Source organism: Urtica dioica, chromosome 11, assembly GCF_054948205.1.
Source record: "Urtica dioica subsp. dioica isolate 48M chromosome 11, U.dioica_male_clone48M_v1_H2, whole genome shotgun sequence".
In the NCBI taxonomy this organism is placed as follows: domain Eukaryota; kingdom Viridiplantae; phylum Streptophyta; class Magnoliopsida; order Rosales; family Urticaceae; genus Urtica; species Urtica dioica.
The window spans coordinates 16,474,454-16,487,397 of NC_142766.1; the positions used below are offsets into that span (position 1 = coordinate 16,474,454).

At 35.1% G+C, this 12,944-nt stretch overlaps 1 protein-coding gene across 1 annotated transcript; it reads right to left on the reverse strand.

Moving 5' to 3' along the window:
- Window positions 1-3,598: 3,598 nt before the first annotated feature.
- On the reverse strand, window positions 3,599-5,735 carry LOC149381727 (gibberellin 2-beta-dioxygenase 8-like). Its single transcript, XM_089601021.1, has 3 exons — window positions 5,172-5,735; window positions 4,659-5,010; window positions 3,599-4,016 (listed from the first exon to the last, which is right to left on the reverse strand). The coding sequence occupies exons 1-3, from the start codon at window positions 5,720-5,722 to the stop codon at window positions 3,774-3,776; spliced, it is 1,146 nt and encodes a 381-aa protein (XP_089457147.1). The 5' UTR covers window positions 5,723-5,735; the 3' UTR covers window positions 3,599-3,773.
- Between the last annotated feature and the right edge of the window lie 7,209 nt (window positions 5,736-12,944).

Sequence of the window (12,944 nt, forward strand, 5' to 3'; positions counted from 1 at the left end):
TTTAGCTACATCATCCTTAATTTAATAGAATCCATTCCAATCTGTCCAATAGATCAGAAGAAACCCGCTAACCTGTATAAAGCTTAGGATTTGCAAACATTGAGCGATTTCTTTTTCCTATGTGTAATCTTGAGTGTTGTGAATATTGTTTGGAGACTCGATTCAATCTCCTTAAACAAGAAAATTAGTTCTTTGCGTGGGTTGTTGTGAGTAAACGTTATAAACACTCTGAGAAATTATTGTGGTGAAATTGTAAGGCGAGTTTATGATTTCTGATAGTGTAATTGATTTCAAAATCTAGCGCACGGCGTTTTTTCGATAGTACCTTAATATGGATATAGTTTGAGCAAACCACAGTAAAAAAAAAAAATGTTGTGTTGCTCTTTTCTTTGTTTAATATTTTTAAATATGACAACACGATAATACTTAGAATATCTAGGACGAGAATTTACAACTGTTTCAAAAAAAAAAAAAAAAAAAAAAAAAATGCACCACAAGGCAACTTCTACTATTTAAACAATGTAGTGTAGATCACATTTACGAAAAATAAAGATCTTATTATTAACAAAATCCAAACGGTTTATACGCCTCTATCCCAATACTCCGTGACTGACTTCTTGCATTGTTTAAGCATATGCATGGCTTGTGGGAATCAGTACAGAGTCCAGAGAGATATAATTATATTTTTTACATTCAAACAATTACGAAATGAGAGCAATAACATTAAGTAGCATTTTGTAGTGATCAAGACCCAATTATTAGGTCCCCACTTGTTATTGGATCTTCGCAGAATAATAACACATACGAACATGAAAAAGAGCAACACTTTTTTTCGTTTTTCGAACTACAATTTCACTACAGACTTTACATTTCTCGATATCATCTTATCATGATTTTAACGTGATATCTAAAAGGAAAAATCTTATAATTTAAAACATGCATCACTTTCGGGGAGGAGGACGCTGCGACGATCCTGAGCATTCCGTGTGGTGGTGAGGGTACTCCTGATGTGCGTCGCTGGCATTTCACTGAGAACGGAGAGTACTCCGTCAAGAGCGGCTACCGTGTCGCGATGGAGAGAGCCAGTACCCCGGTCGCCAGCTCTTCAGATCCGACGGTGATGGAGAAGTGGTAGACGAAGTTCTGACAGTTGAGAGTTCCTCCTAAGGTGAAACTCTTCTGTTTGCGAGTCTGTTTAGGCCAGATCCCGACCAGAGCAGTCTTAGCCAAGAAGAGGATCACCTCTGACGACAGCTGCCCTGTCTGTCAGGAGGCGAGATAGACTGTTTTCCACGCGTTTTGGGGTTGCAGGTGGAGCAGGAGAGTCTGGAAAGAGGTGGGCTTCGGCCACATTCTTCCGCCTTTCAGAGACGGCGACGTTTTCGACGCTATCCTCAGAGCGGTGGAGACCCTTGAGGTTCGTTTCCATGAGTTTTTCATTACTATTATTTGGGAACTTTGGAACCACAGGAACAATGTCTTGGCCGGGAGATCAGCTTGGAGCCAGCCACAGCTAGTCCAGTGGACGGTGAGCTTCCTCGAGGAGTACAGAGCGGCTGCGGTTGGGGAGACTCCAACGAGCACGAGGGTGACTACGACCCACAGATGGACCCCCCTTACGGACGGGACCCTCTCGATTAACGTCGACGCGGCTCTCGCTCGCGACCGTGGAGGCTTCGGTGTCAGTTGTATAGTTCGAGACCACTCCGGAGAGGTGATCGCCTCGCAGACGCTTTTCCTGGCTAGGGGGTTCTCCCCCCTGCTTGCGGAAGCGTATGCTGTCCTCCAGGGCATAGAGCTAGTTCGCAGCGTCGGCGACAGGAGAGCGGAGATCCAGTCTGACTGCTTGGGATGGTGAGGATGATCGATGAGGGCGTGACGCCTGCGACAGAGCTTGGGACGATCTTGCACCGCATCTTCAGAGAGGTGAGGGAGCTTGAGGTTTTTCGCATTATGCATATTTCTCGCCTTTGTAATGTTGCTGCGCATAATCTAGCGCGCTATGCGGTCAACCATCACTCGTCCTCGACCTGGTTGGGTTTAGTCCCGCCTTGTTCGGAAGAGGCCATTAGGGCCGATGATCGCGAGTTGAGGTCCCGCACGGCCTCCTAGGGCCCTGTTTGTTTGTTTGAGCTTATTTCTGTTTTCTTTACCGTTGGTTTCTGTTTCTTTCTTATCTTTGTAACCACGGTTTTCCTCCGCCATACGTGAGGGTTTTTATGATATTCCGTGGCACCGACCACGTTTCCTCAAAAAAAAAAAAAACATGCATCACTTTTTATATTTCACTCATAATTTCAAAACATTTAATTAATTATTTTTCTTTTTTCAAACAAAAATTATTCTCATATTTCAGAAATTTAGTCAACAATTATTGAAATTTGACCGCCAATTATTGAAATCTGATCAACAACTATTAAAATATGATTAATTGTTATTAAAATCTGGTTAAAATATACAAAATATTGAAATTTGGTCAATAGTTATTAAAATATGATTAATAAATATTGAAATTTTGTTAACTGGTATTAAAATCTGATTAACTATTAGTAAAAATAATTTATGAAAAATTAAAATGTTCAACGGTTAATATTAAAAAAATTTACAAAAAATGGTTATTTTATAGAATTTGCACCCCCTAAAAAAAAAAAAAAAAAAAAAAACAACAACATGATTGTGCTCGCTTCACTAACATACGACAAATTTTTGGACGATTTTTAATTTGACACTAGGAATGTCAGTTTAATCCGAAACCCGTTAACCCGTCGGGTATCCGAGTTAAACGGGCCAGGTGATACCCGTTCAAATGGGTTAACGGGTTAACGGGTAATACACGTTATCATTTTTAGCGGGTACGGATCGGGTGACGGAAATAACATACCCGATCCGTTAACCCGACCCGTAAACATTAAAAAAAACCCTAGAATTTTGATATAACTTATACGTACTCTCACACGTATAATTTCAGCTTTTATACTACTATATAACTTATGTAGTAGTGACAATTTTTTTTCTTATAATATGAGTCAATTTTTTATTAAAAAAAACGGGTTAACGGGTTAACAGGTGCATATTTTTGGCACCTGTTACCCGCCCCGTTTAAATAAACGGGTTAACGGGTATGGGCTAACGGGTATTTTTTTTTGCCAAGTACGAGTATGATAATGGTGTACCCGTTAAAACCCGTATCCGTTGCCATTACTATTTGACATCACACCACCATATAATGTTCTTCCTGTGTCGTACAACGCGCACATATAGAGGTGGACCTAGCTTAGGTACTGGGGGGAATGCCGACATTTAAAAAATTAAAAATTTTACTTTAAAAGTCTGATATTTTTGCCTAAAAATATATAATATATTTTTTGTTTTTTTCTGAATTTTTTTTTTCACATACTCTTTATAAAATTGAGAATAATATTTCTAAATCAATATACCCTCCTGCTAGTGCGCATATACTATATTATATATTATAAAAGTGTATATATATTATGTATCTATATTATAAATATAATAAATAGAGTGATTTTGTGAGGGAAAAAAAACAAATATCAGAAATTCATATTATAGAAGCTAAAGTCGAGGACATAAATAAAGCTTATAGATCAAACAAAAACAATTTTTATTTTTTATTTTGTTTTTTGTGTGTCTAGCTTTTTCCAATCCCAAGGACTAGATATTAAAAAGAAAGGGAAAAAAAAGGTTATATAAGTTAAAACAGTGGAGTAGTCACACCATGCACCCACTTTATAGTTTTTGTTTGTTTTGGATGATTACTGACAAGAAGAAAATATGCAAGCTTTCTTGAACCTTTGAAGGCCAACCTTGTAGCCGAGAGTCTTGATGTCTCGTTGAACTTGCGCTTGAAAGTCGGTGTATGTGAATGGCCTGTATTTTGAGCTTTTTATCACACTTCCTTCGCCTGGGAATACAAAATAGCATATCGATACTCGCTCTTTGCCTTTGTTCGCCCTCACTCTGTGTTTCACACTCTTGTATTTATCTTCGCTAATCGCCTACACAATAATTCAAAAATCATATGAAAAGAAACAAAGAACCAAAAATGCTAAACCCTTTTGATTGATTCTGCATCTGATCTAACAAGATTTATTTTCCCACCTTTGATTGATAAGCCAATATTTTTCTTATACATGTTAAGGAAGCACTTTTAATAGACTCATAATATTCGTGTTTATTATCGTAATTTAGCTTTAGATTTGGAAGCACATTTTATTTTGAAAATTTACAAGAATTATATAGTGTTTTTTAAAGAGCAACACTTTAAATAAAATATTGATTATTTTAAATATTTACAATTTTTTTTAAAAAAAATGTATATAGTTATTTGATATTTTATTCACTATAAATAAAACAGTAAACAGTAAATTAATTTAAATAGAACCTCAAACAAACAGTATACAATTTTTAAAAAGATACTAATGAACATCTAAAAAGATAATAGTTTACAACTTATTTTAGACATGCTGTTCTTGCTGTAAGTTTAAAAAAAATGTCTTAATTTCCATTTTTTATGTATACTTTTTTTACTTGAACTTTTGAGGAGTTCTAAGATATAGTGACCAAATAAATAAATAAATAAGTAATCTGCGCCAGAAAGGGCATAGGTTCAAAATTCATTACGGTTATTAGTATCTTACCTGCATCATATCTCCGAGATTAACGATGAGAGTGTTGGAGAGAGGTTTGACGCTAAACCATTGGTCGTCTTTGAAGACTTCAAGCCCACCAACTTGGTCTTGGCTTAGTACGGACAGAACCGAGCTGTCCGTGTGAACGTCCATTCCCCACGACGAAGGTCCTCCTTCGGCTTCTTCGCCGGAGTTGTTAGGCGGGTAACGATAAATCCTCAACAGCCCTGTCGATTCGCAAAACAAGTTGGTTTTCGATTCGCCAAGATCGAGACTCTCCGACATGGCTTCGTATATGGCTGTCCCAACCCTCCCAAGGTGTTTCCCGTACTCTTCAAGCACACCTCTAGTGCGTATAAAACTATAAAGATATGTTGTCGTTTTTCATCATAAAGTCGAAAAAAAAAGAAGATAATTGCACAGAGTAAGTGGACAAATCTTGCTGTCATTTCCCATGCATATATATAAATCAAAAGCTTTCAAGGAAAAACATAGATATTATTATTTGTAAAGTATATAGACCTGTAAGAAGCGAGAGCATTATTGTCATGGTGTCGATTATGAGGAGGTTGAATCTGAGAGAGTTGAGAGACATTGACGCTAAGTCCTTCCACCCAATTGATATTCCTTCCGTTGGATAGGGCAGTCCCTGACGGGGTTAGAGCTGGGGTGCCCCAGAAATACGACATCGGAGTGGCCGAGAACATGTCGTTTTTGTCCTCAAACGACAGAGATAGCAGATCTCGGGTACGCTCTTGGAGTTGACTCAGAAGAGTCAGAGGAATCCCATGGTTGACCAGCCTGAAGACACCCCAGTCTCTACACGCCTCTCCAAGCCTCGCCATGCCTTCCTCGTCGCGCTCAACGAGGCTTCGGAGATCGATGCAAGGTATTGTGTCCGAAACGACGACGTTGGAGTCGCCGGAGTTCAGGGTCTCCGGCGACGGTTTGGATTCGCCCGGGAGGCGAAAAATCGGAGGGTACGACTCGAGGCTTGTGGTGGTCATGTTGGTTGATGATTTTGTGCTCTGAGTGTGTGTGTGTGTGTGTGTGTGTGAATAATCCACACACATATATGAAACTTATTATTACGAGTGCGTGTGACCAAGGAATATGTTCTATTCACGTTTATATCTGTTGCACTGAAACTACGTGCAACTTGTCTCTTAGATCAACACGTGTCAGTCCCTCGCTCGTCGTCCAACCTGGCCCACGTTAATTTACAAAACAACAAACGTATTATTTTTCTATTCCTTTCATGATACTATAAATAACAACAAACAAATGTAAACAGAATCACGGAGATACACGGAATGTTGAGACTAAACAAAAAATTATAAAATCAAAACCTCAATAGGAAAAAAAATAAATAGAAAAAATTTCTGAAGAAGATAAGAATGAAGGCTTGTTTCGGTGGTCCGAAATGAGAGATGCCCTTTGTCTTTTATAGACTCGGTCCATAACGATTTTGGACAAAACCGTTGCAATATGATGTCAAGTTAATAATATACCCATCAGGTTAAAATACTAATATCTTTGATAACTTGGAGGTTGCAAACGTTTAAACTTTCAAACATTCAAATTTATTAAGGAAAAATTCGGGGAAAAAACTTAACTTCGGATAGGACCAAATCAATTTATCGAGCCCACCTAACATGGACTTGTGTGCATCATAGCCCATCAGGACTCGAACCTTTCATTAAGTGAAGTCTATATATTCATTATAAAATCCACATATGTGAGATTTTATTGCTCTCCAGGACACATTAATTTATATCTTGTGGTGTTTTTTCACACCATCAATTTTCATTCATGCTATTATGTCGATTTTAGAACATAAATAATTGATATTATATCTTCTCTAAAAAGAACAAAAATTTACTCTAGAATCCGTATCTCATGAGTGGATATGCCACTCACATATTTTCTATAAATCAGTCACATAATTACATAATAAAATATCTTTATAACGGGCTGTATAAATTGAGATTCCTAATAAGCGTGTAAAGGTATACGATTCATGAACGACGTAAATAAATAGATACGTTGGCTATTATCAAAATAAATATTTTCTATAAATATTTTCTAACAGTTTATTTTGATAAATAAATAAATTACAAAATTTATCAGAGGTCGGCTATATCCTTAAAATCAAATTATGTTTTAAATTGGATAATTGTTGTTGGATTACTCTATTTTAAATTGGGATACAGACTTACTTTAAGACCTTTTTAGCGCAATGGCAGTGCTTCTAATATTGTAACTGATGGTCTGATATCATCATGTGCGATATTATTGAGCAAAGAGTTTGTATTCTTTTATTGGAATGTGTATATATATATATATATATATATATATATATATATATATATATATATATATTTAGTGAATGAATGTATACTTGTATATACATATACATATTGGGGACTTGGGGGTAGTATTTTCACAAAGTTATTCGGATAGAAATAGAGATGTAGAATAATTAGGTCATCAAAAGAGTTTTGATAGTTTTTCTGGGTCATTCATGCATTTACTTTTTGGTTCGGTGGTGGAACTAGATGTATACATAAATGGATATACATAGTGGTTATGGTATAAATTTCTTGAGCCTTATCAACATGTGCTATATATAGCAATAATACAAAACTTACACGTTGCCACTTTGACTTTCGATATTCCCAAACATAGAGTATATTTTGTGTATATTGTATGGTATCCCTTGTTGCCAAAAGTAGAAGACTAATGCACCCACCATAGGATAATGTTTTTAAAATATATCGAGTTTTAAATGTTTTTAAAATATTTTTTTTTAAAACTATAAATATTATTTTCTTTTATAAATGATACTACAAACAATAAACAAAATTGATGATGAATAAAATAATAATAAAATTTTCAAAAAAACTATTTAAATATCAAGAAAATAAATGTTTACCCCTTAAAAAAATTATTTCGCGATAAAAATTATAAGCACGTTATTCTTGTGATTAGTTTAAAAAAAGGGCATTGTAGCGAAATAGCCAAAATGAAACTATAAAATTTGTTTTTAGCCTATGTTTCACAACTTTTAGGAAAATAGCCAACATGATTATGTGGCAATAATTAAGGTCTTATTTACCCTTATTTATTAATAAATTCGTCATTTTCTCTCTCCTATTTTTTTCCTACACTTTTTTTTACATAAAAACTTCAAAAAATCATATCTATCTCATATGAACTCGAAATTGAGTGATTACAAATCCTACGGATTCGTGATGCCGAGATCTTCAAAAATAGATCCATTGTGTTTGATGAAAAATAATTTTTAATACCATAGATGTAGAAAAATCTACCTTAAATATGGAAATAATTGACATTTTTTGAAATTATCAAAAAATAAATGGAAATGTAAATAAGATGCATTAAAAATAATTTTTATCAAACACAATGGGTCTATTTTTGAAGATCTCGATGCCACGAATTTGTAGGATTTGAAATCAGTCAATTTCGAGTTCGTATGAGAAAGATACAAATTTTTGAAGTTTTGATGCAAAAAAAATTATTTGAAAATAAATAGGATAGAGAAAGTGACGAATTTATTAATAAATAAGGGCAAATAAGACCTTAATTATCGCCACATAAGCCATTTGACTATATCCTTAAAAATTATCAAACATAGGCTAGATCCAAAATCACATGTTTAAAGTGGCCTAATTAGTTACAAATCTCTTAAAAAAATATCATCGTATGTAATATTACCTTTAATTTTTTTTAGAGTTAGCCATAGGCTCATTTAGAGCAAGGCTTTACCATTATAATTTAATTATATAATAATTAAGAAAATAACTCAAATTATACGCCATATTAATTATGAGAGAGTTAGATTGAGTTGGACTGTAATTTTAGTATCAATAGTTAGACTGTAATTTTTAATTGAGAGTAGCTATACTTCATAATTTTTTTGCTACGCACAATTAAATTGATACTTTATTTTGTTTTTTCATCTATTCATTCTAATAGACCTTTTTTGTAATAAAATTTATAATTGATTCGAAAACTAAAAACGAGGAGTATGAAATATTCCCATAAACGCAATACACTGAGAATATTTATAGAATATTCGTAGGATTAAATCTCTAACAATAGGATTATCCTTTAGTGGACATTAAACATTCACCCCTACTAACAGATCTTATCCATAATATAATATTTTTACTTGAATTTGTTTCTAGAAGAAAAAGTCTCAATAAATAAAAGAATAAATGACATATATTCCCCCTGTATTCCAGTTCTTATTACAACATACCCCTCGCAATATAAAAACTCGATCTTTACCCCTCAATATCATGTTTAGTGGCATTACAGTTCTTCTGTCTATTTTCAGTGTTAAACGTCAGTTAAAAAGACACGTTTTTGTCACGTGATTCACTCAACGTATGAAATTATCAAATTACCCTTTAATAAGGACTTCTCTTATTTAAAAAATATATAAAAAAAATTACCTTTTAATTATCAAAGTTCTTCTTCTTCTACTTGAGAGGGAGAGAGCTGATAATGAATTTCTTTTCTCTCCGTCGAGTCTCCGACGATGCCCAAGCCACGTCTTGGTTTTTTTTTTTTTTTTTTTTAATTTCTTCACTATTTTTACCCAGAAAAACTATTTCCCCTCATCATCCATGGTTACCCAGAAGAACTTGAGGGATTTTATTTCTTAGTTCCCAAATTTCAATGTATACTCTTTCATATAATCATCGCCAAGGGGATCGTTTGTGTAAGCTATGAATGAAATTACAATATATTCTACATCCTTTTGAAACATCGTCGACATCGAGGCTGTAGTCTTCGATTTTGGTGGCAACGGTGTCTCCGCTCTTCTTCTCTACCGCACGATGCTGTTGAAGATTCCGATCAGTAGCGCAAATCCATTTTGACACCACGTATTGAAGAATTTGGATTCTCTTCATTGACCTCTAATCTAGAGCTTTTGTTGTGTCGAAAAAGGGTAAGGTTTTTGGGTATGGTAGCGGTGAATTGGCGCGTGCGGTGAAATTGACCGGAGAGATATTTGGTGGCTAAGTTAGACTTATAAAAATTTGGTCGCTCTCCAAATGATCAACTATGCGTTCTCTAACGCCAGGTCCAACAAAACAGGTCTCGCAGTCATACCCGATTCGAAACTCCCATTTTTATATTTGTTTTTTTTTTTTTTGGTTTTCTATATGAATTTCGTAGATGATTTGTACGGACAAACTCAAAGGCGCTTGTGTTCATGGAAATGTCCACATTATCCTCTGAAAGGTTCACTTTTTATTTTCCTAATTAGCATAACATTTCTTCTCTTCCATTTTTTTTTCTTCTGTGAAAAAAAATGAATGTGTTTGTCAGGGGTAACTCTGAGACTTTAGAAAAGCTCAAGGTAATTCAAGGTTTGAAAATTTCTTCACTTTGGGGTTAAAGGTAATTCTATATTCGAGTTCGGGTATGGCGACGAGCTCGACGAGGAAGTGAATGGTGGTGTTGAACACAACCGGGCGCTTTGAGCGACGAATTTTTCGGGCTCGAATGGGCAAGGGCAAATCTGGGCTCAGTGACGGTGGATTCGGGTTGATGAGGTTGGGCTCGTTGACGGTGAGGCTAGAGTTTTCGATTTTGGCGACGGCGGTGTCTCCGCTGACGGATCTGGATTGGTTGAACTCGACGGAGATGAACGCAACGGCGATAGTCAATCTCTCGAGTGAAATGATAATCTCAATAAGTGATAAACTTATTTAAAATATCTAGTTTTATATTCTTTATTAAACTTATTTTCTTTATTTTAGAATATGTAATCAGATAGTATTTGGACTTTACAAAAATGTTCTTCACTTAACTTCAGTGATAAACACGTGGTCAATTAATTGACGGTGGGAGAGAAACCGTCAACAAAAGGACTATAATGCCACGAAGCATGATATTGAGAGGCAAAGATCGAGATTTTATATTACGGGGGGAACATTGTAGCAAGGACTGTAGTTCAGGGGGCAAACTTGTCATAGGTTTAAATTTTAGAATAAATCTCATTTTTACCCACTGGACTCGTACCTTCGTTACATTTTGCCCCCTGGACTTGAAAATGTTGCAAAACTCAACTCAAAACTCAAATACGTGTTACAAGGCCTCACTTCCGTTAGTATTTGGACGTTAAGTTATCACGTTTTGATGACGTGGCATGATTTTAAAGGATATAATAGTATTTTTGGTTATTCTAAATACTTTTGATATTTAAAATTGTTTATCAAATTGTTATTATATCAGTTCGTGTCACAACATAGGATAAAGAAAAAAAAAATGAGGACGCAGAAGAAGAGGGGTCGGAGAAGGAAGCAAACCCATTCACTTCACGCGATTTCCAGCGTTTCTCTTCTTCTCCGACGTGAATTCTCGGCCTCCCTCATTTTCTCGCGAGTTCTCACTTTCTTCTTCTTGATTTCGCTCAGCCCTCACCCATGCTATCTCTCCTGCTCACTCTCTCTGTCGCTCTCTTCTTCTTTCCCTCTCGCTCATCTTCTTCTTCTTTCTTTCTTTTTTTTTTCTTCGGTCGTGGTTCTTTATTCATTCTCTTCTGCATATTTTTTTTTTCTTTTTCCTATGTTTCTTCTCCGGGGCGTGACAGTTTGATTTTGATTGTTCATCAAAGCTTCACCGTGAATCCATGGACAGAGGGAAGTGATTTTCGCCTGATATCTTCAGTGATTCACATAGCTAGGTAAAAACCCATGAAAATCCCCGTTTTTCCTTCGAAAATGAGGGTTTTCTTATTTCATATTTGGGGCATTTGCTTCTATGTTGATTCTGCGATTTATAGTATTTACTTGAGTTTGGATTTTTCTCGAATTTGTGGAAATTGTGAGAAAGGAATATCAGTTTCCAAAATTGTTTGTTTGGTCCGAATGTCTCTGTGTTTATATGATAGTTTAAATTTTGAAATCGGGGCTTTAGTTTCATCGAGTTGATTTCTTAATTGTGATTCTGTTGGGCTCGGGTTCTATTTGATTACGTGAGATGGAATTGTAATATCTTCGGTCGCTGACTTAGGTGGCGAGTCACGCTTAGAAATACTTTATCCGGAGAAGTAACAACAATCGTCAGCGACGCAGAGCTAGTTTCTTCGGTGAATAAGAGCAGAGCTCGGATTGCTATTGGTGTTGCGATTTGGGGTTTTCTTTGTGTTTTCATATGGAAAGCTCTAGAGAGGCGAGCAATAAGGTCATCAATGCTTCGGTGGGAGGGTTGGTTCAGGAGAGAAGAAAAAGAAGAAGAAATGGAGGGGAGATGCCTCAGAGAAAGAGAAAGAGAAGAAAAGAAGAGAAATAAGTTTTTTTTAATTTATTATTATAAAAATAATAAAACGAGGGTATATTGATAATTGCACATATTTTAAATCTCACGTGACAAAAAACGTGACATTTAACGTCCAAAATTAGACAGAAGTGGCAACGTGTAATAACGTCATTAGTTAAGAGATTCTCAATTTAACATTTTCGAGTAGATGAGATGAAATGTAACCGAGGTACGAGTCCAATGAGTAAAAATGAGATTTATTTTAAATTTTAAATGGACTCCGAGCCCATATTAAAATAGGTAAATAGTTTATTACTTAATAATTAATTCGTAAAATACCTTTGACGAATCTAAGACATGCGTTATTTGAATTGTAAAGTCAACATGTAAGTAACCGAACATTATTACGTAACATCTCTATTTATCTTGATAAAATTGACCCGATGACTATCAACCTAATAAATCAAGCTCAAATTAATACGACTAAAAGCTGAAAGCTCTTTCCACTTTTAAAGATTTTATCTATCTCATTGTTATTCCTCTAAAAACTAGGATTGCACTATTGAAATGATTTAAAATACTTTACTCCATATAAGATTGTGCACTGACCAAAAGTTGGTTAATTACAATTCTAACGTCTCTAAAATACTATTTAATTACAGTATTCTACCATATATTCCTCAATAATAGCTTATTAAGATTAAGAGGTAGTATATAATTGTTAACTTAAATCTAATGGTAATTCAACTCCACCTCAACGTATATAGCGAAGTCGCAATATCAAATCTCATAAACTGCAAATACCAATTTTTTTTTTTAATTTTACATTTGTTCTGCAAGTGGTTTATCATCTCTTAAGTCCATTACACTTTAAAAATAACTTTGAACCTCATGTATTGATAATAGGTATATGTAATGTAATTATAACTTATAATGCCCCGTAGATATTTTTTAAAAGCGAGTGACACACACACACGTCATATCTGAAAGTCAATA